This window comes from Zootoca vivipara, chromosome 3 (assembly GCF_965207765.1).
Source record: "Zootoca vivipara chromosome 3, rZooViv2.hap1.1, whole genome shotgun sequence".
Lineage (NCBI taxonomy): Eukaryota > Metazoa > Chordata > Lepidosauria > Squamata > Lacertidae > Zootoca > Zootoca vivipara.
In genome coordinates this window covers 108,544,871-108,571,367 of record NC_142586.1, presented here as the reverse complement: position 1 = coordinate 108,571,367, position 26,497 = coordinate 108,544,871, and the positions used below count along the sequence as shown (strand labels likewise).

General features: G+C 44.6%; 1 protein-coding gene across 2 annotated transcripts in view; it reads right to left on the bottom strand.

The window, feature by feature from the left end:
• Window positions 1-738: 738 nt before the first annotated feature.
• The window catches only part of EML6 (EMAP like 6), a 165,604-nt gene continuing 139,845 nt past the window's right edge, over window positions 739-26,497 (bottom strand). For both annotated transcript variants that reach the window (XM_088667421.1, XM_060273134.2), the window contains 14 exons: window positions 24,847-24,925; window positions 22,775-22,904; window positions 21,489-21,587; window positions 18,322-18,495; window positions 17,608-17,816; window positions 16,950-17,107; window positions 16,471-16,585; window positions 15,180-15,368; window positions 11,708-11,880; window positions 10,356-10,518; window positions 8,607-8,710; window positions 7,022-7,175; window positions 5,611-5,711; window positions 739-3,016 (listed from right to left, as the gene is read on the bottom strand). In XM_088667421.1, coding sequence (XP_088523547.1) covers window positions 2,992-3,016; window positions 5,611-5,711; window positions 7,022-7,175; window positions 8,607-8,710; window positions 10,356-10,518; window positions 11,708-11,880; window positions 15,180-15,368; window positions 16,471-16,585; window positions 16,950-17,107; window positions 17,608-17,816; window positions 18,322-18,495; window positions 21,489-21,587; window positions 22,775-22,904; window positions 24,847-24,925 — 1,873 coding nt within the window. In that variant the 3' untranslated portion in view covers window positions 739-2,991. The remainder of the gene's footprint in view (window positions 3,017-5,610; window positions 5,712-7,021; window positions 7,176-8,606; window positions 8,711-10,355; window positions 10,519-11,707; window positions 11,881-15,179; window positions 15,369-16,470; window positions 16,586-16,949; window positions 17,108-17,607; window positions 17,817-18,321; window positions 18,496-21,488; window positions 21,588-22,774; window positions 22,905-24,846; window positions 24,926-26,497) is intronic.

Sequence of the window (26,497 nt, the reverse complement as noted above, 5' to 3'; positions counted from 1 at the left end):
CTCTCCACCGAAAAGTATGTTGAGTTGATGCATGGTGGTTGATGGGCACATGTACTGTGCCATTTAAGGCTCCAATTAACTAGTGAAGAAATACTGGAGTAAGTCCATTTGAGTCTTACAGATGACAGCTCCCAGAATCCCTGACCCCATTGTCCATGGCGACTGGGGCTGATGGGAGTTGAAAGGCAGCAGCATCTCGCGGACAACATATTGGCAACCTCTGATTTAGTGTTCAAGATCAGGAGTCGGCAAGGTCCACTCCCGCGGAGATCGCTCCGTGGGCCGGATCACACCTGCACAGTCGTGATTCCTGGCATCTGCACATACGCAATTTTCGGCACCGTGGAAGCGAGTCCCCGCTCCGCGCTGGTTTAGTGCAGCGCACAGGGACTCGCTGAGTGGGCAGCTCGGTTCGGGGGCAGCTCGTGGGCCGTTTAAATGACCCCCATGGGCCGCTTGTGGCCCATGGGCTGCAGGTTGCCGGCCCCTGTTCAAGATAATGTGACAAAATAAAAGGGCAGCCACTTCTACTCTCTTTTAAAAAAAATCACCCCCCCCCCCCCGAAAAAGTATGTGAATGAGTCACTAGCTTTTATTTATCTGTTCTGGGAACTTTTGACAAATGAGATATTTGCTGTCTGCAGTCAATGCTGTAAGAAGAAGGGGCAGCCGGGCAAAGACCAGTCTGCTTGTTTTGGGTGCGCTGCCAACCTCAAATGAAAAATCTTGACACACAGCTGTTTTCAAATCATAAATCTTTTACTGGATTGCTTGAAAAATAAACTCATGCAAGTACTATTTTAATTTACATTATAATACAGCATCAGGTCTGAGTATACTGTTCCTAAAATCAAACCATATAAACAAATACAAACAAATCTCTTCCTGGCACACACACACACACACACACACACTATTGCTCTTAAATATTTTTGCACAATTTCACTACATAGCAATTCATTCTGTCACATTTTATTTGTTTTTTTTTTAAAAAAAGGAATTGGGATACAATCAATATGAAAAGGCCAGCATTACAACATAGGCAAACAAGGTGACCACCTGACATCAACAGCTCAATATGATTACACTGCCTAATACAGAAAGGCTTCCTTAACAGAGAAGAGTATGGGAATAAGACTGCATAGGGACCTGTGTGTCGGAAATCATAGAGGCATGTAAGGCATTAATATATTCTATTGATCGACTCTCAACAAATGGTAGCACTTTTGCACATTAGACGCTGATCCCCTCTCCTACCCCTCTGGAGAATTCTCCAGTTTTATTTTGGCTCTCTCTTAAACCTAGGAGTGAGCTGCTTACCCTTGCTTGTCCTTATGCAGGGAGGCTATCTGTTTGTAGAGTATTGCTAGCAAAGGAGGATGCAGTGGCTTCTTTCAGCAGCTGCTGATGGCCCTGCCTGACTTGGCAAAGAGGATAGGAGGAGCCCTTTCCCTTCAGTGGCCAGCTAACTATTGCAGCCTTAACCATAGCACCCAAACCCAGTACCTTGGGGCAAAAGGATCTTTCCATTTCCTCCCTGTAAAGTACAGGAAACTGAACCTGTAATCTTCTAAGTATAGGAGGCATGTTCTACCACTGCTATTGGATTTTTCTGGGTGAGGAACAAAATTCTGCAGCTTCTTGGTCCCCTGCCTGAGAGCCTGTGTGTAGCTGCTGAATTGTTTGCCAAATCTTTGGAACAAAGGTGGAGGAAGGTTTATTTATGAAAGCATTGCCATTATTGGCCCCGACCTAGAAACAAAGCGGGGAAAAGGTTCTTCTGCAAGTGGGAGGGGGCCAGAAAGAGAATAATCTCCCCTTTTTCCTTCTGGAAACCTGAGTAGGAGCTGACCAACTTCCAGAGGACCACAAGCCCTCCACTCCTATCCTCAAGACTGCATTTGATACGTGGCAGATTTAATTTGATGGGCAGCTATATATATGAGACTTTCCTTGCACCCCACCCACTCTTGTTAAAAAGAACCAGTTGAGACTCAAGTTAAAATACAAAATAAAATACAAAAGCAAAAGAAGAGAGAATTGAACATCGAGAGTGGGAGGGCAGGAGGGGAAATGACTTTGTCAGCCCTCGTCAGTTGTGGAAGTTGTAGCACCAAGAGTAGAAAGCAGACACAGGCAGGAATCCTGTACCACTGGCAAAGCTTTCAAAAGGCACTTCATAGAAAACTGGCAAATGAACTTATTTTTAAAACCAGAAATATTTGGGAAGGAGAGGGGGGGGAATAATAATTTGGTCAGTATAAAAATAGCCATGGCTCAAAGCTTTCTTTACTCCGAAGGCGTCCCTTGCCCAATAAGGTTTTGTTGTGGGTGGTTTCAAAATGGTTTGGTTTATGAAAACACGAATACTTTTTAAAAATAATCTTCAAATCGCAACTTGTTTTGTTGTCAAAAAGGCTACTGGAGCTTAAGTTTGCACTATGGGCTTCGCAGATTAGGACACTTGATTTTCAGCAAGAGAGGTTTCAAATCATAAGAGTTGGGAGGGACCCCCAATAATCATTAGTCCAACCCTCTGCAATGCAGGAATCTCACCTGAAGCACCCATGACAGATAGCCGTTAGTGCAAACCAAACTGGGCATCCTTCAGTCTTAAGGACCAAATCAATTACGGTATTTTTCTGTCTATAAGACGGCCCCCATGTATAACCCACCCCTATTTTGGGGGACTCCAATTTAAGAAAATTGGGGGGGGGAGATCTATCCGTGTATAAGACGCCCCAAAATTGTTGGACATTTTAAAGGAAAAACCCCTAGTCTTATACATGGAAAAATATGGTAATTTTTCCTTCTTTCGCAATGGTTGAATGGTTGGGGGATGGTTGTGGCATCCAACATAGGTCAAGTTTCACACATTTAGAATCTACGCAGCGTTTTGTAACAAAGCCGCCTGCTGAGGTCTTGGGAGGCATCCCTGTTTGGCACTCACATGGCGGTGGTAGCAAGAGCGGAACTGGAGGAAAGTGACCTTCAAAGGCATCGCCATACAAATACGCTAGAAAGGAAGAAATGTCGATTACCATCTGTGTGCACATGTGTGGTTGAAATCAGACTTCTGCAAGACAAACTGGAAACCCGGCTCTGCCCTCCAGCTTCCTTATCTGCACAGTTATTCTAATTCAAGAAATATATCCCATCCAGCAATGCATACTATACAGTCATACCTTGGAAGTCGAACGGAATCCGTTCCAGAAGTCTGTTCAACTTCCAAAATGTTAGGAAACCAAAGTCCAGCTTTGGAAGCTCCTGCAGGAAGCTCCTGCATCCAATCAGAACATGCGGGACCCACGTCGGATGTTTGGGTTCCAAAAGAATGTTCGAAAGCCGGAACGCTCACTTCCGGGTTCCAATCGTTCGGGAGCCGAAGCGTTTGAGATCCAAGGTACAACTGTATACAGTGGTACCTCACAAGACGAATGCCTCGTCCAACGAAAAACTTGCAAGACGAAAGCGTCTTGCAATTTTTTGGGAGACTCGCAGGACATATTGTTCTATGGCCATGCTTCGCAAGACAAAGTAGCATAGACTGCAGGCTGTCTGTCTGTCTGGTTGGGTGCGAGGGTCCAGCTGCTGGGGAAGGAGGGAGGGAGCCTCTCCCTGGCCCTCCTCCTGCTTCCCCCTCCCCGCCCGCACAGCTGCCTGGACCTGGGCCGAGCGGCGGAGGCGCTCGGCAGAGCCTTAAAACTTTCCGGAGCAGCCGTGTGACTGCTGGTGCTCCTGGGCTAGGCGGGTGAATCAGCGCCGGACGCGAGGCTGGAGGACGAGCTGGGGGAAGGGGAAGCGAGGGACGGACCTTTTTTTTGCCCATAGGAACACATTAATTAAATTTCAATGCATTCCTATGGGAAACCGCGCTTCGCAAGACGAAATTATCACAACACGAAACAACTCGTGGAACGAATTAATTTCGTCTTGCGAGGTAACACTGTATGAAAAGTGAATCCCTACAGGCCATAAGACTTCAGGTGCATCCTCTCAGACCTACAATTTGTTCATTACAGTCCGGCTAAGGCCTGTACAAAACGGCATCTGCCCCATGCCAGACTCTTGCAGCTGTTTAGTGACTCAGATCCGCCCCCCCAAATTCCTTCCAATGACACAGGGAAGACAGTTGACTATTACTTCGGGCATTAAGGCAAGCCAGGGACATGAAAGACTTCAAATGTGAATAGTGAGGGTTAATTTTTCATTTTATTTTTTACTAGTTTAACATTTCTATTTCTAACACGGAGGCTCTTTGATAATCATTGCACCTCTCATTCTTGTAAGAACCCAGACACATGCATTGCAATTTGGTAGATGAAGGAACAGAGGATGGCAGAGATATTGGCTTACCAGTGACCTGGGTTCACAAATCCAATTTTGCCTGCGTGCAACATTCAATCCGGGCTGCCTAATGTCTCCAGCAATGCCCTTTGGTTTGCTTCCTACATGTTTGCTGTAGCTGAGTTTAAGCATTTCCAACATTTCCTTGCGACGGTAACAACTGTTCCATTTATTTATGGCCTTCTATTTAGAAGGGGCCCTGCTGCACCCCTCCTGCTGCTCAATGCCATTTTCCTGCTTCAGGAGGAAACAGAAGTGGTGCAAGCGCTCTCCTCTCACCCACTAGAGGAAAGGCAAGGGAGGGAGGGGTGCAAAAGCAGACTGATAAGGCTCAAAGGTCTATTTTTCTGTAGCCCGAGGGCTCCACTCCCTGACTGTGGGCCAAATTTTTGTACAGTAGGCAAGTTTCTCCCTCATCGGCCTCCATTCCGATAGGCAAGAAGCATGATCAGAATTCACATCCCAGCCAGATGGCGAAACCCAAGGAAAGTGCCGCCAGGGAGGATCAAAGAGGATGTGTCAAGGGATACGGCTGTGGAAGGGGCCGGGTCTGGGGAGAGTTGCAAGGGCTGAGGGCTGCTTGTGCCTCCCAGGACCGAGGTTCTCCAGCCCTGCTCTGGAGGAATGGAAAAGAGGAATAAAATGCTTAACAGATGGCTGCCTTTCACTGAGGGAATGTGGCCCCCTGGACTTCTTTATCTGGCCCTCAGCGCTATCCCCAACCCAAGTGCTTTTGCCTGGCTGGAATGTGTCCTTGCACTCGAATAATCACAGAATCATAGAATCTTAGTGTCACCTAGTACATCCCCCAGCATTGCAGGAACCTCAGCTAAAGTATCCAAGACAGATGGCCACCCAACCTCTGCTTAAAAACCTCCAAGGAAGCAGAATCCACAACCTCCCGAGGGAGACTGTTCCACTTGTCTGGATGGAAGACACAGAATGGTTTGTGAGGAATCCAGCCTACTGCAGAAAGGCAAAGTTTACATCCTTTGCTCTGCCCAACTGCCAACTTGTTCCAGCAAAGCGTTGGATGAGTGTGTGCCTCTTTGCCACCATTTCCTACAGCAGCTTGTGGGATTTGATATTCCTTTATTCTTTTGTCATCTCCACCACAAGAGCTCAAAGGAATATCTTTTTGCCTCCCAAGAGCCCTGCGAAGCAGGCTAAGTTGAGTGCGAATCTCCCAGTGGGGATGCGAACTCTGCTTTCTCACACCCAAAACCAACACTCAGCTTGGCATAAACAAATGCAAGAAGTTACCTGCAGTCATCTCCTCCTGTGCTGATAACGTACTTGTCATCATGAGAAAAGCGTATGTTGGTGACGTGAGCCGAATGGCCGAAGTAACGCTTGTGTTTGGCCTGTTGGGAAAAGGCAAGGTTTCTCACACACACACAAAAAGCACCATCTCGTTCCACCCACATTGGCAGCTGCGATTCTTTTAATTGTCAGAATGCAATGAAGACCGACTACACTGATCACGGGCATCTGAACACTTCTGAGAACCCACAATATGGTTCTATATATGGGCATCTCCCTCCACATGTGTGTTTAACTTGAGCCCGACTGCATATATGCGTGGCGCCGGGAAATAATTAAATCAATCAATTTAAACTCCAAAAAGGCACAAAGGGGACAAAAACACCCTAGAAAGAGTAGGAAAAAAAGCTAGCAATACCAGGAGTCTACTTCTAAATCACAGCCAGGCACTTTGGGGTACCGGTCTACCTCTCTTGTCATCTTTTCCATATTGTCCTCCAGCGATAAGGAAAACAGGGAGCCACCGCTGCTACCATTCATGCCCGTCCGGTTTTTTAAAGGGTTTTTCCAAGGGTTTCCAGAAGCTTAGAGAGGGGTTTACACGCTTTTTAGATTGTGTTCCCCACTATACCTGATTTCACCTTTATGCTGTAAGTGGGGAGACAGAAGCCTGAACCAAGGGGGGGGGGCGGAATGCAACTTGGTTTGCCTTTAAAGGTGAACCTATATAACTTGCACTGTTTGAAACAAGGTGTGAACCAAAACAAGAGCCACCCTTTGAAATTCTCAGTTCCCCAGCTTTTGCAATGCAATTCTACAGTTAAGTAATGTGTTTGACAATGCATAAGTTAGGATAAATATGCAGATATTCATGATAATAACATGCAGGAAATGTATTGTGTGTGGGGGGGAATTGCTTTGTAAAAATGTGCATGGTTGAGGAAATTAGCATCCCAAAATGTGTATATTGGGAGAAATTTGCTCGAAGATGCTGATGAATGATCAGGAGGACTTAAAAATAAATAAATCACAAACTGATGTGGAGAATTGAAATTAAGACTGGGAAAAATGAGAAACTGAAATTCTCACATCCGACCATCCTTGGTAGATGCAACCAGGAATAAACTGGAGAGAAAAAGTTCTCAACGTGTCCCAAATCTTTTATTGCTACGCAGCACAGTTTGGAAACAAGAAATTTGTGTCTTGGGGGGCAATGCTCCCTGCAAAAATATATACTACTACTGTTTCCTCATTTGCCAAATGCCTGGCCTCCAAAATGCACCAGGCAATAAAAAAAATATTTTTTTGGCATTCTAAGAAAATTTTCTCTCTTGTTTATTCATGAATTCAGCACCTCACCCCGTTTTCTGATTTTGTGCACAGACACCACAAAGCTAGAAAGCCGACTTACAAATTTTTCAGTGCAGGGGAAGTCAAAGAGTTTGACTAGTCCAAAGTCATCCCCGGAGACAATGTTCAGGCCAGCGTGGGTTACGCAAGCACAGTTGACATCTGCCTTATCCGCATTTCGAGGCCAAATACCAATGACTTCATCTCCAAGGATACTGCTCCAATGGTGAAAGATGAAAGAAAAAAGATAGTATAGCATTTGGGGCATGTAAAGCCCTTAAGGAGCCAGGTATGTTGTTGTTTTTTAAAGAACAAATATACTGAGATCTCTCAGAGAAGATGCTTTTGGCAGCACAGAGGCGGCCAGTCCAAATGTGCTGGCATCCATCTGTCTCGAAAGACAATGGTGTGTACCTCTGGGAGCGAAGTGAAATTGCTGGAGAATCACAGCACCTGCTGTGGCTGCAGAGACTGGAAACTCATAACTGCTGCCTCCCATGTCATTTTTGCTATGTTAGCAACACCAAAGTGGCCTCTCCGGGGTGAAAGCCTGGACAGTGTATGGAGGTCGAGGGCTGCCCAGACAACAAGACCCCGCCTTGGCCTCACTGATGTGTATGGGATGTAATCCATTGGTACAGTCAAATGCAACATTCCTGATTTCCCTAGCATGGGCACAGGCAGGGGGACATCCAGTCAGTGTAACTTTCTGTTCCACTGGTCTGGAGCGTCTTCCCCCTGCATGTGATCTGGGAGATGGGCATGGCTCTGGCTGACTCCATAAAAGAGCTGAGTCATGCAGTCATACTTTTGCCTTGCTGTTCTTTTGCTGCCATGCTGCTATCTTGATGTAATTTTCCATATGAGATGAACTCACAGTTTGGTGTGTAACCATTAAGCAAAGCCTGCCTTTCAGGGATCCAATCGTGAACTGAAATGTGAGTAAACTTTCTGTTACTTTACTCAGAAAGACTCTTGTGCCTTTATTCTTTTAAGAGGGATCAAAGGGGACACCAGGAAATAATCTTAACTAGGAGATTCAAATGAATCTGCAATCTAGCTTCCAGCTATATTGAGGGGAATCTGCTCTGCTACATCAATTACTAGAGTGAGTGAAGGATAATACTTATTCAATATATCCTTTCCTACCGTCCTTAACATTCTCACAATGTGGTCCAAACGAAATCATCAGCTCGGCCTGCAGGAGTTGCCGGAAGGAGGCGTACAAGATGCTACCCAACTGTCTTAGGGACGGCACTCCAGATTTGTGTAGGATTTACTCCTCAGCCTTTTCTTCTCCCAATTAGTTTCCAGCAAATTGACTGGGGTGGGGAACAGGGTGTATTTTTTCCACCCATTACAAGTGGGTGAATTCTTCCTGGGTAGGAAGCTGCGTTATACTGGAGTCAGATCATTGGCCCGCTTAGCTCATTATTGTCCACAAAGACTGCTCTTCATGGTTCCAGGCAAGGGACACTTCCAAGCCCTACCTGGAGATGCTGGGGATCAAACCTGAGACCTTCTGCATCAAAGCAGATGCTCTACCACTGAGCTATGGCTCACAATGCTGCTCTCCTGCCACCCATCCCCTTGTATCTCGTTTCTGCATCACCGTGAAGCTCACAGCTCTTTTTGTGCCGCATCACCTTGTCCAGGTGGCCCAGGTGATCTTCCCGATGAACACTGCATCCGTCACCTGCTTCCCTAAGGGCACCTCGTGGACTTGGCGTTTATAAGCACCAGTTGATACCTGAGGGAGGCAAGACATCATGATCGTCACACGGATAGTGCCAAAACGCTTGGTCCCCATGCCTAGCGCCTACCACGGCAGCTAGCAATGCCATAGGTCTGCGGCTCTCCTTACTGAAACACGGTTTTACAAAAAGAAAATATGAAGGAATTAATCTGCAGCCCGGACAAATGCATATGCTAAGTGGCATTTCTGCATTAACAAATGCAGGATCACAGATTATGTCTCAGTGCCCGTTTTGCTTTATCTGAGATATAAGCAGGGAAAGGTAATAGAATCAGAGAACTGTAGAGTTGGAAGGGACCCCAAGAGCCATCTAATAATCCAACACCCTGCATTGAAGGAATCTCAGCTAAAGCATCCAAGACAGATGGCTGCCCAACCTCTGCTAAAAAACCTCCAAGGAAGAGAGTCCACAACCTTCCGAGGGAGACCGTCGAACATTTCTTACTGTCAGAAAGGCCGCTACAGATCTTGAGTACCATGCCTTGCCACCCTGTTCCCTCTTCGTTGAGACTTATGCCACAAAGGAGCTCAGCTCCAGGGAAGCACATTCACAGAGTCACACACGTTTTATAGCCATTTATACAGCTTTCTCTACATGTACGAAAGGTCATTTCGCACATTCTTCAGAGAAAACCTTCTGAAGTCCATGAGTGTCTGCAGTGTAGGAATCTGAGTAGGAAACAATGGCTAGGATTTGCTGTGCTGGCTGTCAGGCTACTTAATGCTCTAAGTTTTTTCTGTGTCAAGTGTGAATGTGGCAAATGTGATTGAAGCACGTGCATCACATGAAATTCCTTGAAATGGCTTGTTCCCTTTGGCTTAGTTTTAACTCAGCCAATAAACTTTTGCCTGGACTGAACCATGTCAGTCTGAAGTTAGGAATTCACTCTATCACATTAAACCCTTGTGGGAAAGCATTCCTGCACATTAAGAACAGGTATGTCCGGGTCAGAGCTGTAGCTAGGTGATCTTAAACCCCTGGCAGAACCGTCTAGATCAGGCTTCCTCAAACTTGGCCCTCCAGATATTTTTTGGCCTACAACTCCCATGATCCCTAGCCAGCAGGACCAGTGGTGAGGGATGATGGGAATTGTAGTCTCAAAACATCTGGAGGGCCGAGTTTGAGGAAGCCTGGTCCAGATTGTGCCCCCTAGCCATGGACAAATTAGCTCTTCTTTCCGCCTCTCCTCCAACCAACCACCCCACCCATTCAATTTACTCTTTATTAAAAACTTTTCCTTATGAGGCAATACTTGATATTTTTATTTATAGACATATTTATGGAAATATTTTTAGCCGATTTTCTGCCTCCCCCCTTGCCTGCGCTCCTGGCAGGGGCCCACCTCACCATCCCCTAAGTACAGCCCAGGTCAGGGTGAAGGATATTCTAGGCTTGCTTTCTGCCTGACATGCTAGTTTTCTATGCGCAGGGAATATCTGTACCACGGGCATTATAACAGCAGCATTTTGATCTATGAAATGTAAGACTTCCTATTTTCATTCACTGTCTTCTTTGCCTCTCTGCTTTTGTTTTATTTCATCTGGGACACTGTCACCAGTATGGAGCCTTCTATATCAGAAGAGCTGTAAATCTTAATTTCAAAAATAGAACAGAAATGAAATAAAGGCAAAAACCTACCTGAATGTATCTGCTGTCTGCGGAAAAATCCATCTGAATGACAAAGCTTGGGATGTCTTTACAGTAGCCGATGCGGTTCAGGGTTGTGCCTTGGGTGAGATCATAGAAGTCAACAGTGTGTTCCTGTGAGCCCACTGCCAGGAACCGGTTGTCAGGGCTGATTCTGCACAGCAAAACAAGAAGGAGCGGGGCTTTGTTAAGACAGTGCTGGGCCATGAAGTGTAAGGAGAGTTCCTCGCTTGGGAAAAAGCTGAATATGATGCTTAGCAAATGATACTTTAGAATGCCTTTCATTCCTGAGAAGATCATCTGTGGTTTGTTGAGTGGTGCTCAGGTGGTTTGGAAAGCTGTTTTAAATAAGATGTCTGTTCCAGTCAATACAGAGTTTTCATTTCTTTTACAGAACGGGGAGGGGAAGCCGAAACTTGTGTGACATAAAACCCTTGAAGATATTTATTCAACCCAATCCGCTTTGCAGTCCTACCTCCTCAGAGATCCTCCTACAGCTTCCAGATCTGCTCAAAAGCACAGCAAGAGAAGACTTCCCTCCCCTCACTGTCCAAAGAATTCCCCCACTCCTCAGATTATCCGGCATTTCAGCACAACTTTAATTGTGGTAATGGGACCTGCAAAGGGCAGGCTACAGAGCGGAATGGAGTTTCTGCCTAATTAAATTTCTCTTGGAAATCACTTTGCTCACCAACTGCAGTATTTGTGCCAGGGGAGATCTTATTTTAGAGATCGTCTTCCCTGCTATGAGGATGCCCACCTGCTGAAGCCACCTTCAAGAGCCCCAATCTGTATTCCCTTGAGTCACAAAGTGAGGACATCTATGGAAGCAGCAGCGCTTTCTTGGTGGTGGCCCCGTGATTATGAATGATATCACCCGAGAGGTGTGCTTAGGGGTTCCATATGGTTCTGCAAGGCCTATCTGATCAGACTCATTGCTCTCAACTGCACTTACTGCTATTTGGCTAGCAAGAACTAGGGATGGCTATGGAATATCTGTTTTATTAGCTTTACGGTTTCTTGAAGTTTGGTGTACGTTTAGAACAGGGGAAGCCAATGTGGTACCGTCCAAATGTTGTGGACAACTCCCATTATCCCTGACCACTGGTCATCTTGGCTTGAAATGATGGGAATTTAGTCTGCAACATCTGGAGGGCCAAACATTACCTATCCTAGGCTTAGTGTGAACTAATGCCACCTGGGCAATGCTTTCCAAAGGAGTACATTCATCAGTTCCGCAACGAGCCATTAGCAAGCATCATGCGGCGCAAAACCAAACGGCTCACGAGCCCGTCAGTTGCACTTCTGCCCATCCTGGTCACCCCCCAACCTAGCCAAAATACCTGATGTCCTGGATGGCAGACTTGCGGTCTCTTTTCTTGCCCCACACTTTAAGGCTGTTCGTGAGCAGAATGATGAACTCTCCGTTCTTCATGCCGATGGCGACCATTTCGCCGTCGGGGCTGTAGGCGGCACATCTGGCAGCATGGCCCAGATTCACTTTGTTCAGAAGTTTCTGCAGGATGGAGTTGGTGACACTTTGCTTCAGGGCATGACTTATAACTCAAGACACTTACACCACACACACACACACACACACACACACACACCATCCTCATTCAGCTACACCAGTTCGTGCAGCTGATCAGTGCTGGCATCAACTTTTTGACTGGGACTTTGTACCCAACCCCAGTTTCTCGATCAGAAGTCGAACCATGCACAGTGCATGGTTCTTCATGCAGTCAGGGATACAAGCAGGGAAGTTAGTTTCTGCATGCATATGGCCCTTAACTGGGTCGCGGTGATATTTACAAAGATATCACAAGAACGTAGAAAGAGTCCTACAGAATCAGTCCAAAGCAAGGCCGGATTTAGGTTTGATGAGGCCCTAAGCTACTGAAAGGTAGTGGGGCCCTTTGTATGTCCAGCTGTCCTTTGTCAACAACAAATTGTCGCTGTTTTTTGTGTTGAATATACGCTATGTGGTAATTTATGGACCTAATAGGTATCTAAAGCCATTTGCACATAACAAAATATGTATTTTATCAAAGTAATTGTTTTTTTAGTTTGAATAATATATTTATTGAAATTTTTACAGTAAAAAATAGAGCACAAAAAAATACAGAAACGAGAAAAAAAAACCAAAGAAGAAAAAAGAAAAAATAAGAAAAGAAAAAGAAAAAATACATAAAATAAGAACATATAGTTAACTTAAACTTATTAATATCTTTCCATCGACTTCCTCGTCCCTCCCTTTCCCGATTCTTATCCTTAACTTATTCGCAGCAATCTTATTACACGCAAAATTACTCAACAATTTCATATTCTTCATATAATCCTATTTCTTTTAAACTTTAAATTTTAAATTCCTTTTAACTTCTTCCAATTATTTCCTTTAGCCTCTATTTACTCCCTAAAGAATATATCATTATCCCCAATCCTTATTTCACATAAATTTTCACAACTCATTCTTTTATTTTCCCCCTCCCTCTCCTGGGTAGCAATTCCCTCATCACCACCACCAGGTCCGTAATCCTTAATCTTTAATCCTTGCCACTTCTCAAACCTCAAAAATCCGTCCTTTAATTGGTATTTTGTAAAAAGTTTTTCACCCCACTCCCTCCCTTGCACACTCCCTCCCATGCCATTTCCCCCTTCTTTCCTTTTGTTGCTTCGAATCTGCCCATCTCTCTCCCTCCTCTTCATTTTCCTTGTCCCCTATCATCATGAAACTTTTGTCTGGGTTGTGTCTCCCCTCTCCCACTAGAGAGGCACAAACCCAGTCCCAAACATCTTTTTCTGTCACCACTTGATTGTCACTAACTGGGGCCCGGTCTTCCTCTCACTGGCAGTCCAGGACCCCATGTTTCTTCTTGGTCTGGAGAGTTTTGCATCAAGTAAAAGTCTTTCAAAACCTCTCTTACAGGTTGTTCTTCATCCAACTGCTCCTTCTTCTCATCTTCCTGTGGATTTTCCTCTTTATCTTCTTCTTTCTCCTGTTCTTGTGGTTGTAAAATTGTCATTAAGGGCTGCAAGTTCCTGTTGGGGTTACACAGCTCTTGAGTCATCTCCTGGATAAAATCCAGAATCTGTTGTATGCTGACTTCCTCAGGCTGCATGTCGAATATTTAGTCTATCTAGCTCCTTTGTCTTCTCATATTACAACAGCAGACACGTAGTATGGTGCCAGGGGTGGTACTATTCTCTTTTGTTCACTCCGTCCATTTTGTCTATAATAAATGCACCTTTTAACTTCTAAAACCAAGGACTTTTTCCATTCCAAAATTTCAGACCAGTTCAAATCGCAACTATATATCCGAAATTTACAATGCTTGATACAGTCTTTCCCTTTGTCTCGTCACTAATGCCGCTGGTAGTGGCTTCAAGGGTCCCGCTCCCAGGATACGTGGGGGGATCTTTTGATCTCACTATGCCTTGCAGAGTTCCCAAATTAAAGTACTCTCTCCCACTGGCTCTGCAACCTGGGGGGAGGGTTCGAGTTCACCTTCTTAAGAGAGTTCTTAGCCTTACGCAAGCCGGCTGCAGGCTAGTTAGCTGCTGATTGTTGTATCGGTGGTGGGGGGGAGCGACCTCCGTTCCCTCGTATTTTTTAACTCCCCTCTCGTGACCAAATTCAAATAGCTCAAATCTTGCTTCTTTTTACTCACGACCGAATTCTTTTTTTCCGGAGGTATCTGCCGTTCATCCGTCTCCGAATCGGAACTTTCTGCCATCCAAGTAGCACTGGACCCAAGGCTCCGTCGCGCTCTCTCCGCTCTCGGCGCCCCCGAAAGGGGGTTTCCGGGCAGCAAACATGACTTTATGGGGCACTGCTGGGAAATCCAAGCCCCCAGAACGCTCAATCTGGGGTTTTACGGGTGGTCGCGGCGCTCACGCGACCCTCCCCCTTCTTGGTGGCAGTGGGTGTCTCGGAGACCGAGACGAACCCCGCCGAACGGCGATGGCGGCAAACCGGAAGTCTTTATCAAAGTAATTGTTATAGAAATGAGCAAACCAGTGATATTTTAGGGAGCAGGCTAGCAGGCGGGGCCCATTACTTGCATCATAGGAGCCTACACACCACAAAACACTGTTGCTGTATGTAGATTTTATTTTATTTGTTTTTTATCTTATATTTTGGAAGTGTAAATCCAGTTTTTTTCCTTGAATTTTTTTGGGGGGGCCCCCCAGGGAGTGGGACTCTAAGCTATAGCTTGTTTAGCTTATACGTAAATCTGGCACTGGTCCAAAGGCCTATTTAGTCCAGGAGCCTGTTCTCACAGTGACCCACTGGATGTCTACAGGAAGACCGTAAACAGGTTATGACCACACCTGCTGCAGTTTCTCCCCTTGTGAATCTGCCGCTGAGCCTGAAGGTGTTATCCTGGCAAGCAGCCACTGATAGCTTGTTTAGGGAAGCTTTTAATGTTTAATAGATTATTGTATTTTACTGTTTTGTTGGAAGCCGCCCAGAGTACAGCTTGCTTGGAAAAGTCCTTAAAGGTATATAAGTAATAATTACTAGTTGTGATAACTGGAGGTTTGCCGAGGGACCTGGAGTTCAAGAGACACCTTTGCAAGTCACCAGGCATGATCCAGGCAAAGTTAAACACACGTGGCTCAACTGAATCTAATTTGTACTCAACAGTTCACCAGTAAAATAGGGGTTATGTTAACCCTCTGCATAGAGTTGCTGTCAGGGCAAACACAAGAGATTATGAAGCATTTTGGAAATGAGAGGTTCCATGATAAATTCTAAGCCTATAATTTTCCTAAGTACACTGAAGGTTGCAATTCAGCCCAAGCACCTCTTACTTTGTCACAAAGGTCCCAGATCCTTGCGGTGCCATCATTGCTAGCAGAGATGAAGATGTCTTTGGAGGGATGAGTAGCCAAGCCCCAAATCTCTCCTTCCATGTGGCTGTCAATCAGCAGGTTAGAAACACCATTTTTTTCTCCAATTTCAATTATTTCTCCATCTTTGGTTCCCACTAAAATTTTGCCCTGTTGATATTTCAAAGTGCAAGTATTATTATTATTTTTGTTAAAAAACTCTACTTAGAGAAGCATGAATTTCAAAAGACTGCTGCATTTTTTCACGTATTATTATTATTAGTCATTTAATTTCTATCCTGATTCTTTTTTTAAAAAAAATCCTCAAAGCGGCTTGCAGCCTACATTAAAACATCAAATAAAACAATCCAGAATAAAACATTACTGAAGAAAGTCAAACATAAAGTATACATTCAAAGCACTGTAATTAACAGGAAATTAAAATATTATCTCAAGGATTTCAAAATAAAGCACTGCAAAGGAAGTCAAGCACAGAATGCACATGTAATGTAGCAAAGTTAACAAAGAAAGTCTTAAAAATTTATCTTAAACATTACTTTTGTTCTGCGTCCAATGCTGATCAAAGGAAGAGAGAGGAACAGGAAATACTACATGCTCCTTCCTCTCCAGGGGAGGATGGGATGACATCATAGAGAACCCTCTCTACCAACTGTATTTCTATGGTCTGAGTATCTGCCTATTAGCAATGCAGCTCTGTGAACTTAGCCCTTTCCCATGCTAACTAGCAAGAATATGCATATGTTAGGTTTGGCTGCTAATCTCCCACACATGGGAACTGCAAGGTTGTTCCAACAAGTTTCCCCACCTACCCACCAAGATGTTAAGCAGAGGCAGAGAATGCTGCGCTACTCACAAGAAATTCTGTCCCTGCAGGAATCTTGGGCTTGAAGGTGGGTTCTGTGTCTAGGGAGCTGCACCTCCTCTTTCTATCAACACACTGCCTCTCCTTAGGAGACAACACCAGATATTCCTCCACCTCTGAATGCTTCTGCTGTGTCACACCAGGCTGTGCTCTGCTGTCTCATCCCTGCCATTCATCACCCTCTTCCCCAAGTGTCTGCCACTTGTGGCCAGAATAAGGAAATCCAGAGGGAATCAAGACAGATTGTCTGCTGGATATTCAGAACCATCTACTTGTTCCTACCCATTGGGGCTTCCTAGCTTCCTTTTCTCCATATGTGGAATCTCTCTCTAAGTGCAGATCACTTTTTATTGTTTTGCTAAACACATGCATTTTGTGTATCTCACGTACTTTGCCTCGGCACACGGAACGGACACACTCCACGATTTGCCCTGTCTCAAGCTGAAATGCCCGGCAGCGTTTCATCTCCTGATCCCACAGTTTCACAGCACCTCCTTCTTTCGTCCTGGGGGTGGGGGTGGGGGTAAAAGTATGCAGGATATCATTTAAGATTAAGTTTCCACATTCCCTTTAAATGCTGGCTGTGTCTTTCCTGCAATGACTGCAAGGCATCTGCATGTCTGAAAACAAGTAGTAACCCCACCCTACCCCACCCCACCAGGCTGGGTGCATGTTTAGCATGTTTTCACGAATGCCCTATAAGTAGCACAAAAAATGCAAGTGACCAAAGTTGGAGTTGTATTTTGTTGTGGCATGCAAAGCAGACTTTCTTCTTTGGGAATTAACAGTGATTTGAACTCCTCTCTGAAGAAGCGAAGCAACTGTCAAGCAGTGGAAACTGCAAACAGAAACAAGTTATAGTCTCTTACGGTCTTTCTTTCCCTCCAGTAACAATGAGTCCATCACGAAGTGTTGTGTACATTGTAAAGACGGGCCCAGTGTGAGCTTTTGCCACCAGTCTGATTAGAAAGTGATCCTTCCAGACATAAACATCTCCATTTATGGCACCAGTGAAAGTAAGGTTGTTCTGAAAGAAACAGTAATGAGCTGCTTTGTAAATGCCATTAATTAAAGGAATCTGTTACTTCTCAGCATAATGAACCACAATCTTGTAGGTCACAGATTGTCAGCTACTTTGGACCAGTGTATTTTGGCATCTACACTGACCCCTCATGAATGGAGATTCCATTCTGAAGTTGGTGCACTCTAGCAGAATGTCTCGATTCCTATATGCCTGGTTATACCACCTTTGGTCAAATGGGTGGGAAATGTTGGAGGTGGTTTGGATGGACATGCTTAGCAGCACAGGACTTCCTTGTTACCAGAGGCTACAGAAATGAAGAAGCAACTCAAATCATTTAGAAGTGAGCAATTCTGCAGCCTGTTTACTTGTAAGTAAGTCTCTTTGCTTTCAGTGGGACTTACTTCCTAGGAAGTAGGTTTCAGATTACAGCCTTAGTCATGAAAAAATAATAATAATATCCCACCTCCCTGATGAAAAGCCCACAAGTAAAAATACAAACTCACCGCTCCAAAGGCCACAGAAAGCATGGTTTGCATTTTGGCATCTTCCAACGAACCAATGACTCCCTTTTTATAGAGCAAAGCGCTTCCAGCCAGAGTCCAGAATTTCATGTGTTTGACTCCAACAGAGACAAACTGGGTGTCTGAATCTGGACGGAACTCTACAACAAAGATCCTTTCTAGATGGCCTCCTCTGCTTGCAATTTTAGCACCTGCGGAAATCGAAAGGGAGCGGCAAATCAGTGAACACAACAGCTACATCGGTGTTTGTTAAAAGCACCACACACACTTTTAAAAAGTTGTTTAACATTTAATGTGTGGCTTTGCCTTTAGAATTCATGGTTCTTCCAACTACCGCATTGGCCCGAATATAAGCCGCACTTTCCCTCCCAAATTCCGACCGTGAAAAGTTAAAGTCCGGCTTATATTTCCCACACACACCCCTTGAATTTTAAAGGTGCGTCTTATTTGCGGGTGTGGCTTATACAGTCATAGCTCGGTTTAAGTACGCTTCGGTTTGAGTACTTTCAGTTTAAGTACTCCACGGACCCGTCTGGAACAGATTAATCCACTTTCCATTACTTTCAATGGGAAAGTTTGCTTCAGGTTAAGTACGCTTCAGGTTAAGTACAGACTTCTGGAACCAATTGTGTACTTAAACCCAGGTACCACTGTATTCGGGCCAATACGATAGTAAGAAAGAGACTGTGTACTCACCTTCCTGCCATCTCCACACTGTGATTGTATGTTCAGGATCAACTCCCACAGACACTAGGAGCTTGCCAGTAGCGCTGAAGTTGACGTAATTCACTCCTTTGGAATGGAAGCAACGCAGCATAGACAAAGTCTGCTTAGTCATAGCATCCCATATGTGGATAGAAGGTGTTGTACCTGATTTATTTTTAAAGGAATGGGAAATTAAGAAGGTTTAAAGTCATCAATCTTGAGAGGCAAGTGCATTGTATCAACAATAAGGCAGCTAAGACAAAGCCATCTGCACCCCCCCCCCAAGAACCACATGTAGTAATAGCTCATGGAACACACATGAATGGGTTGGGGGGAGAAATATTGGACTCCATGATGGGAGATATGTTCTGAAATGATCATAAGGAAATATTCATGGAAAGATGCACGAAACCACGCACAAAAATCAAACCTGCCCATATTCAACTTGTATCCGCAGTTGACATAGATACAACAACAGGAGGAGGAGGAGCATGAAAAGGATCTGACGCGACTTTTCTGACTAGGACTCACAGGAGAGGGAAAGCCTTACCTGGAAATTCTGTCATATCACCTGCATGGTGTGGGCAATGGCAAATGAGAAAGCACCAAAGGGAAAACAATAGCGGAAATAAGTCACTGTTTCTAATGCTGAAGTGCTCAACATCAGCACCAGAAGGAAGGAGCACCAAATAAATAAATAAATCAACAAAAACCAATAATGAATATGGATAAATAAACAACAAAAACAAAAGAAAGGCAGGAATATAGTTGAATCATATATTCAACGTAATGCATTTCTGCTGATACCTGTAAGAGAACCAAAATTGCCCCAATGCAGTGGGCTATTCTGGGGGGGAAAAAATTCCAGTGCAGACTGATGGAAATGTAACACTGGCTATCTCTTCACTGCCGCCAAGAGATCATGAGCCAGTCCTGTGAATGTAGTTCCCCACTCCCCTCTTAGCCACAGGAATGGAAAACACTGGAATTGACCTTAGCTTCTGTTCATAGTAACCTGATTTTGAACCCTACCTTAGAATCATAGAATCTTACAAGTTGGAAGGGACCCAAGGGTCATCTAGTCCAACCCCCTGCAATGCAGGAATCTCAGCTAAAGCATCCACGACAGATGGATGTTTAAAACTATGTTTTCAGATCCTGGTTAAATATTCCAAGGGAGGATCTACCCTCATGGTTTTTAACGTTAAGGAAGGGTTAAGGAAGGGTTTTGAGATGGACACATTGAGATCCTACTTTTTACGTTCATAATGTGTTATTATCTGCCTTTTTTATTGCTTATTTTTTATAGGTTTATACTGCTATATTGGTAAAACACTGCTCATACGTCCCTATGTAGGGTTTTACCTTTTTAAAAAATTGTATTTAAACTCCAACCCCCCTCCAATGGTATTCGAGGGGTGATGTTCAGGGAGAGAGGAAGAATTAAAACGTGGACCACAGCAACCAGCGACAAGCAGCAGGGAAAAGAACCAGTGTTTTGTAATAGGGTGTGGCCAGGTATTACTTACATTTGACCAAAAGAAAAACAAGGTAAAAAAACGTTTCAATTAACAAGTATGCCCTATGACGTTTTAGAGCTACATATCTAATATTGTTCTAATAAGGGGAAATAATGTTAAATATTAGATCAGGCATCCCCAAACTGCGGCCCTCCAGATGTTTTGGCCTACAACTCCCATGATCCCTAGCTAACAGGACCAGTGGTCAGAGATGATGGGAATTGTAGTCCAAAACATCTGGAGGGCCGAAGTTTGGGGATGCCTGGTGTAGATCCAGCCCAAGTTGTAAAATGATGCCAAGCTCCCTGTACTACCCCCCCCCAATGATGCCAAAACAGCGTCAAGCCATGATCGATCACCCAAGAGGAACAGAATTTTCCACCAGCCAACCAAACTGCCAACACAGCCAGCCAGTCAGTAAATATTCTCAGTTCCTTAAATACTGCAAAAAAACATCGTTTGGGCATTTTGTGTGTTTAGATTTACTTTCCTGACGGATATCCACAAAGACAAGAGAGGCAAGGGAGATTTCCTTTGGAAATGTTGTCGAGAGCCTCAGGCCTAATATGTCATTGGCAGGAGAAGTTTCAACTTAAACCTCTCGGTTCGTGAAGTGCGATGATTGTGTTGGGCCCCAAATCATCTATCTATCTGCATCCAGGTACAGTAGTTTCAAGCTCTTAAAGAAACACAGGCGTTTTATTAGGTAGCTATAAATAGAGAGTTCCAGTGGAAATGCTGACTGAGACTGAATGAGAACTGGAGTTCCTTCCATGTGGCAGGTTAATGAGAAGACAGCGAATTAAGGAAGCCGTGGTAAATGGCAGCACACCAAACAGCTGCTATCCAGAGATTCCCCAAAGACACGCAGGGGCTATTTTGATGATAGCTTTTTGCTTGGGTAATATCAAAGGTGCTAGCTAGAGTAGGGAACACATTTTGCATGTTAAAACTGTCAGGGTTAATGCCCTAGCATTGCCTATCGAATCCTACCTCTTCATTAGGGTCAATTACCAGTATTCAAAAGGGAAACTGAGGTCCGAAGAGATGAAATAGCACCAAACAAAGCACAATCAAGGACCATAGCAACAAAATAACTTGCAGCTGTATCATATGTCAGGCATAGAAAGCAAAAATTAAAGTTTGCTTTAAAAAAAGCAGTCCTGGGTCGGTTTTACATGCAGCAACGTAGCATTTAGACACTCTGGAAGAGGTGGATGTGTTCTCTCCAGATTCACATTGACTATTTGCATAGCTGCCAAGTTTTCCCTTTTCTCGCGAGGAAGCCTATTCAGCATAAGGGAAAATCCCTTTAAAAAAGGGATAACTTGGCAGCTATGTATTTGCCCGAGACCTTAGGGAGTTGCTACATGTCTGAGCAGAAAATTCTGGGCTATGTTGTCTCCTTATATCAGGTTCAGAATAAAGATGCCCATCCAATAGCGGGGTGGGGTGGGGATAATTCAGGAAGGATACCTCTGTCCAGTTTCATACTCCCTACATCTAAACAGAGGGCCAGCATCATAGAATCATAGAATTGTAGAGTCGGAAGGGACCCCGGGGGGTCATCTAGTCCAGCCCCCTGCAATGCAGGAATCTCAACTAAATACTTTACTTCAAACTTGACTATGAACCTACCAATCTGGCTGGTTGCCACCACGTTTTTGTACTTTGGGTGCTGGTTGACTGTTAGGCAGAGGATGTCATCTGTGTGCTCCAGGTAGAAAGTCTGGCTTCCTATGCGATTCCAAAGAAACATTGGTTTTAGAATAGAAATTGAAACAGAGGCGATTACAATATACGTACAAAAAGTCAGTCCTGGAAAAATGAACGTATCTGAAGAGGGGGGAAGGAAACGATCACTTCTGTTTGTGTAAGAACAATTGAAACTTGATATAAGAATAGCTTTTAGACCATTTCAACCATTATTTATCCTGCAATCCTAACTTTGCTTATCCGGAAGGGTGCCCTATTGAATTCAACAGGACTTACTTCTCAGCAAAGATGAGATAGGTTTGCACTTTTTGTGATTTCGCTGAACACCTGTTTATGCCATACTACATCATCTATCCATTATTTACACAAAATACCAGCTCTAAAGAGGGATTGTGGTTTGCATTCATAAGTGATTTCGGCCTAGTGAAAGGTGAAAGGGTCTCAGATGGAGAATGGAGAAAGGAAATAACTACAACCAAGACTCTGGGAGGTTACTACCATTCAGAGTAGTAGACAATACTGGGTCAATAATATTAATAATTTTATTATTTCTATGCTGCCCATCTGTCTGGGTTGCCCCAGAAGTTTTCAATGTTTGATGTTTTATTGTGAGTTTATATTTTGCTGGAAGCCACCCAAGGTGGTTGAAAGAATGCCAAAAATTGCTCACCCACACGTGTCGCAAACACCGCCTCCCACCTGTCCCCTCGCCAGCAGAAGCTGCCAATTGCCCGCCCAATTGCCGCAGCGTTGGCCATTCAACACAACCATTGATGCAGCAACCAATAACACGCACATTAGCTGCTGACAGCCATGGCAGCAACCAATCAAACGGCCAGCCTATGCACTACCCATGTATAAGATGACCCCCACTTTTTAGCATGATTTTTGAGGAAATGAACCTAGTCTTATACACGGAAAAGTACAGTACATCTTTTGGGCTTTTCATGGGCATCTGGTTGGCTAGAGTGAGAACAGAGTGCTGAGCTAGGCCTGATCCAGCAGCCATATCCTTCTTATGTTCTTATATTGTTTCAAGCCCTGTCATGCACAAACTGTTCCTCCACATGTGGAAGGGCCTCTCCATTGAGTCCTATGCACAAGACTTATTGTGCAGGTGTCCCATGAGCTTAATGGAATTTTTATGGGATCCTTCGCCTCCAGAAGTCAAGATATAGGAGGGCTGGGAAGTGTGTGCTTTGAATTACCTGTGGAAAGGTTTTGAACGATGCATGCTGCAGCAGTATGGAAAATAATATCAGCACCATCGTTGAGGTAATGAAGGTTGTTGCGACAATCAAATCCGCGATACCCAAAAACATGGTCTAAAGCCAACTCCTAAAAGAAAAATGTACCAAGATAAGAGGGTTATATGCTACTTTTGATTAACACTTCTCTCCCCCCCCCCCAGAGGAGACACATCAGCAATGACATTTTTAAAAGAGACATTTTCTCCAGCCACCAACCACAAAAATGTAAAAAAATCAGAGTGGAACAATGTCCAAATTGTTCTGATGCTGATAATATCTGCAAAGTTTTATCCAGATCATACAAAGAAATTCTGAATCAATAAGCAGCATGCAATTTTAAAAAAAAGGTTTGCAGAACATTAACAAATATTTACCTCATTCACAATAAAGCCAGTTCAACAGCATAAGAAATAAAAATTGTAGACTAAAGTACTGTATCAGCTTGACAGACACTTCTTGCTCTTCCAGAAGGGATGGGACCAGGGTTTCTCCATACTATTCTCATCCTTTTTAGTACTCAAGAAGCAAATTATAAATCCTCATGCCACAAATCTATTGATAAGTCTCCATGGGATGAATGCATGTGAGTTCAACTACATGTGGTGCAATGCAAGGTGCAGTGGTACCTTGGGTTACGTACCTGATTCGTTCCGGGGTGCAGTACGTAACCCGAAAAGTACGCAACCCGAACAACCGTGAAAGCGTGCTTCTGTGCATGCACGAACTGCACAGACTGCTTCTGCGCATGCGACGAACCCGGAAGTAAACGCTTCTAGGTTTGTGGAGTTAGTAACCCGAAAAGTACGCAACCCAAAGCGTATGTAACCTAAGGTACAACCGTACTGAAGCTTTTCACTTAGCATTTACCTTTTCATATTGTCAAAGGAGAAATTACACATCTAAGGGCTCATCCAAACTTATCTTTACTCTGAGCAGACTTGTTATTGTTGTTGTCCCAGTGCTTTTCTGGGGAAAACTGTGTTCTACTAAAACTGCTGAATTGGAGCAAATGCCATACATGGAAAACCCAATTGCTGTTTGCTCTGATTTGACTTGGAGCATTAAAAGGGACTTTGACAAGTTGGCAGCAATGCTCCTGGAGAAAACGTGTGTGGAAAACTCGTGAACTGAGCGGTGACTAGGAAGGTGGAAGAGCTGAAGGACCGGGTGATTGCACACCTCGCCATTACGTTCAGCAAAAGAGGCCTTGTTCTGTGCTGATGGCATACATATTTCCAATTGGGGAAATGGTGTTTGGTTGCCCATGGTCTTTGAGGGCATTAGAGGTTGGTTGCAGGAGTGAGGGTGGTGAGCCTTCAGTTCGAGTGGCGGTTAGGCATTGGTAAAACCTGGATTGGGGGAGGTGAGGTGTGGCCATCGCCTCCATTCTAAAGGGTATTCCGTTAAAGGAATCCGGGGGTCGTGGTTCCTGTCTAAAGCTCGGGTGGAGGCTAGGGCCATGGCACGACCTTCCGGTGACCCTGGGGGGGAGCTCCAAGTTGATGTGCATCAACAGGGCTCCCCCTACTGGTGGTTAACCCTCATGAGACTTCCTGCAGGCGGGCAGTAGTCAGATATAGTCGGTTCAATTCCAGTGCCTAAGCCAATACCGCTCACATTCTGCAACCAATAAAGTTGTGGCCTAAATTTTGCCCATTAACCTAAAATATGGTGTCCACGTGTTATTATTCAACATAAGGGGGAGGCCTCGGGGTCTTGGCATGCAAATGCCATACACGGAAAGCACAATTGCTGTTTGCTCTGGCAGGTAGCATTCTTGGAAAAAACTGACCCAATAATTAAAAGCAGCAAGAGGCCAATAAGAAATTCATTGCAACTGCATGCGCAAATTAAACATTTTGCATGGCTTGTGGAGAAGAACATCAAAAACAAATAAAAATCACTGAGGGCAAAGACCAGCTTGTTGCTTGTCCATAATTGCCATCGCACACAAAAACTCTTGAAGCAAAGCAAAAATTCATTCAGCCCAGGTTGCAATTAGCATAAAATAACAAAGGATTAACCCTGACCTCAACCAGTTTCCTTTTTTTATTGATGTTATTCTTTTGCAGTTTCTCAGGTTGAGGAGCAGCTCTGCTAACTGGAGGCCTGAAAGAAGCACAATGAAAACACGAAGATCAGCACACATGAATGGGTAAGAAATAACCCACTGGGTAATGAAACTAGCTAGCTGGAGCCTGGGTGGTGTATATCTTGCTGCCAGGGGGTCATGGCTGCTTCGAGATTATCTATGGATGGAGAATGAGTTGCACTCTGCCGTCTTATTTCAAAACCATACTGGAGTGAATCTGAAACAACGCCCAAGGTGTTTTGGCTAGCATATGAAAGAGTCCCTTACGTATAAATGTCAGGAAAGGCGGCTGATTTGTTAAACCAGGCTTTCATAAAAAAAGGAAGGACGAAATCTGCCCCAATCCCAAAGGCTCCTGCTCACTTGTATGGTTGTAAGCTACATCAAAGGCTGCTCTGACCATCAGGAGTGGCTTCTGAAGGAGCTGGGCATGTTTAGCCTGGAAAAGAGGGGATACAATAGCCATCTAAAGGGCTGTCACATGGAGGAGGGAGCATGCTTGTTTCCCCCCCCCTGCTCTGGAAGATAGAACTCGAACCAATGGCTTCAAGTTACAAGAAAGGAGAGTCCGACTAAACATACAGAAAAAAAAATTCTGATAGTAAGAGCTGTTCAACAGTGGAAGAGACACCCTCAGGAGGTTGTGGACTCTTCTTCCTTGGAGGTTTCCAATCAGAGGTTGGAAGGCCATCTGTCTTGGATGCTTTAGCTGAGATTCCTGCATTGCAGGGGGTTGGACTAGATGACCCTCGGGATCCCTTCCAACTCTACAGTTGGAGAGGGCTGTGATGGCAGGGAGAGGATGTGCACATAGAACACTCTGTGTGGCCTTTTGCCTCCTGGCCTAAGGCCATAGCTTAGTGGAGGAGCATCTGCTCTGCATTCAGAAGGTCTCGGGTTCAATCCTTGTCATCCCCAGGTTGCAGTGGTGGACTCTGGGCTCTCGGATTTCAGTGGTGCCCCATGCGACATTAAACTTTGATACCCCTTCCCTCTTGTGCTCCGTTCTACAGCATTGCTGCGGCGCCTCCTGCAGCATGGCACCCAGTGCGTCCACAATGGCTGCACTACCCCTAAAACCGCCTCTGCAGGTAAGGCTGGGAGTGTCCCCTGTCTGAAACTCCGGGCAGTCACTGCCAGTCAGTGAAGACAGAATGTAGCTAGATTGGCCAGCAGTCTGATTCAGTGTAAGGCATTTCTATGATGAAACTTTTCATGGTCTTTTTTAAAAAATAAATAAATAGAAGGAACATATGGAGCTGTTTTATAGCACTGATCCAGCATTGTCTGCTCTGACTGGCAGTGGTTCACCAAGGACTCTTGTTCACTCTTTAAGAAGGGACTGGGAGTGGATGGAATTTCTGCAGATGCTTTTGGAAAAGGGGGGGGGGAATCCACAGCTGCTCTGTTGTCTCTGATAGATTTTTCAAGGACCCAGCTGTCAGAATGAAAACAAGCGCTGCCAATTTCAAACAGCATCTCCAATTTCAAACAGCATGAAACGAAGAAGGCATGAAGAATAGCATTTTACCATGTGCAATATAACTGGACGACGTTTATTGACTCTGTGGTTTGTTTTTTAATAAGGC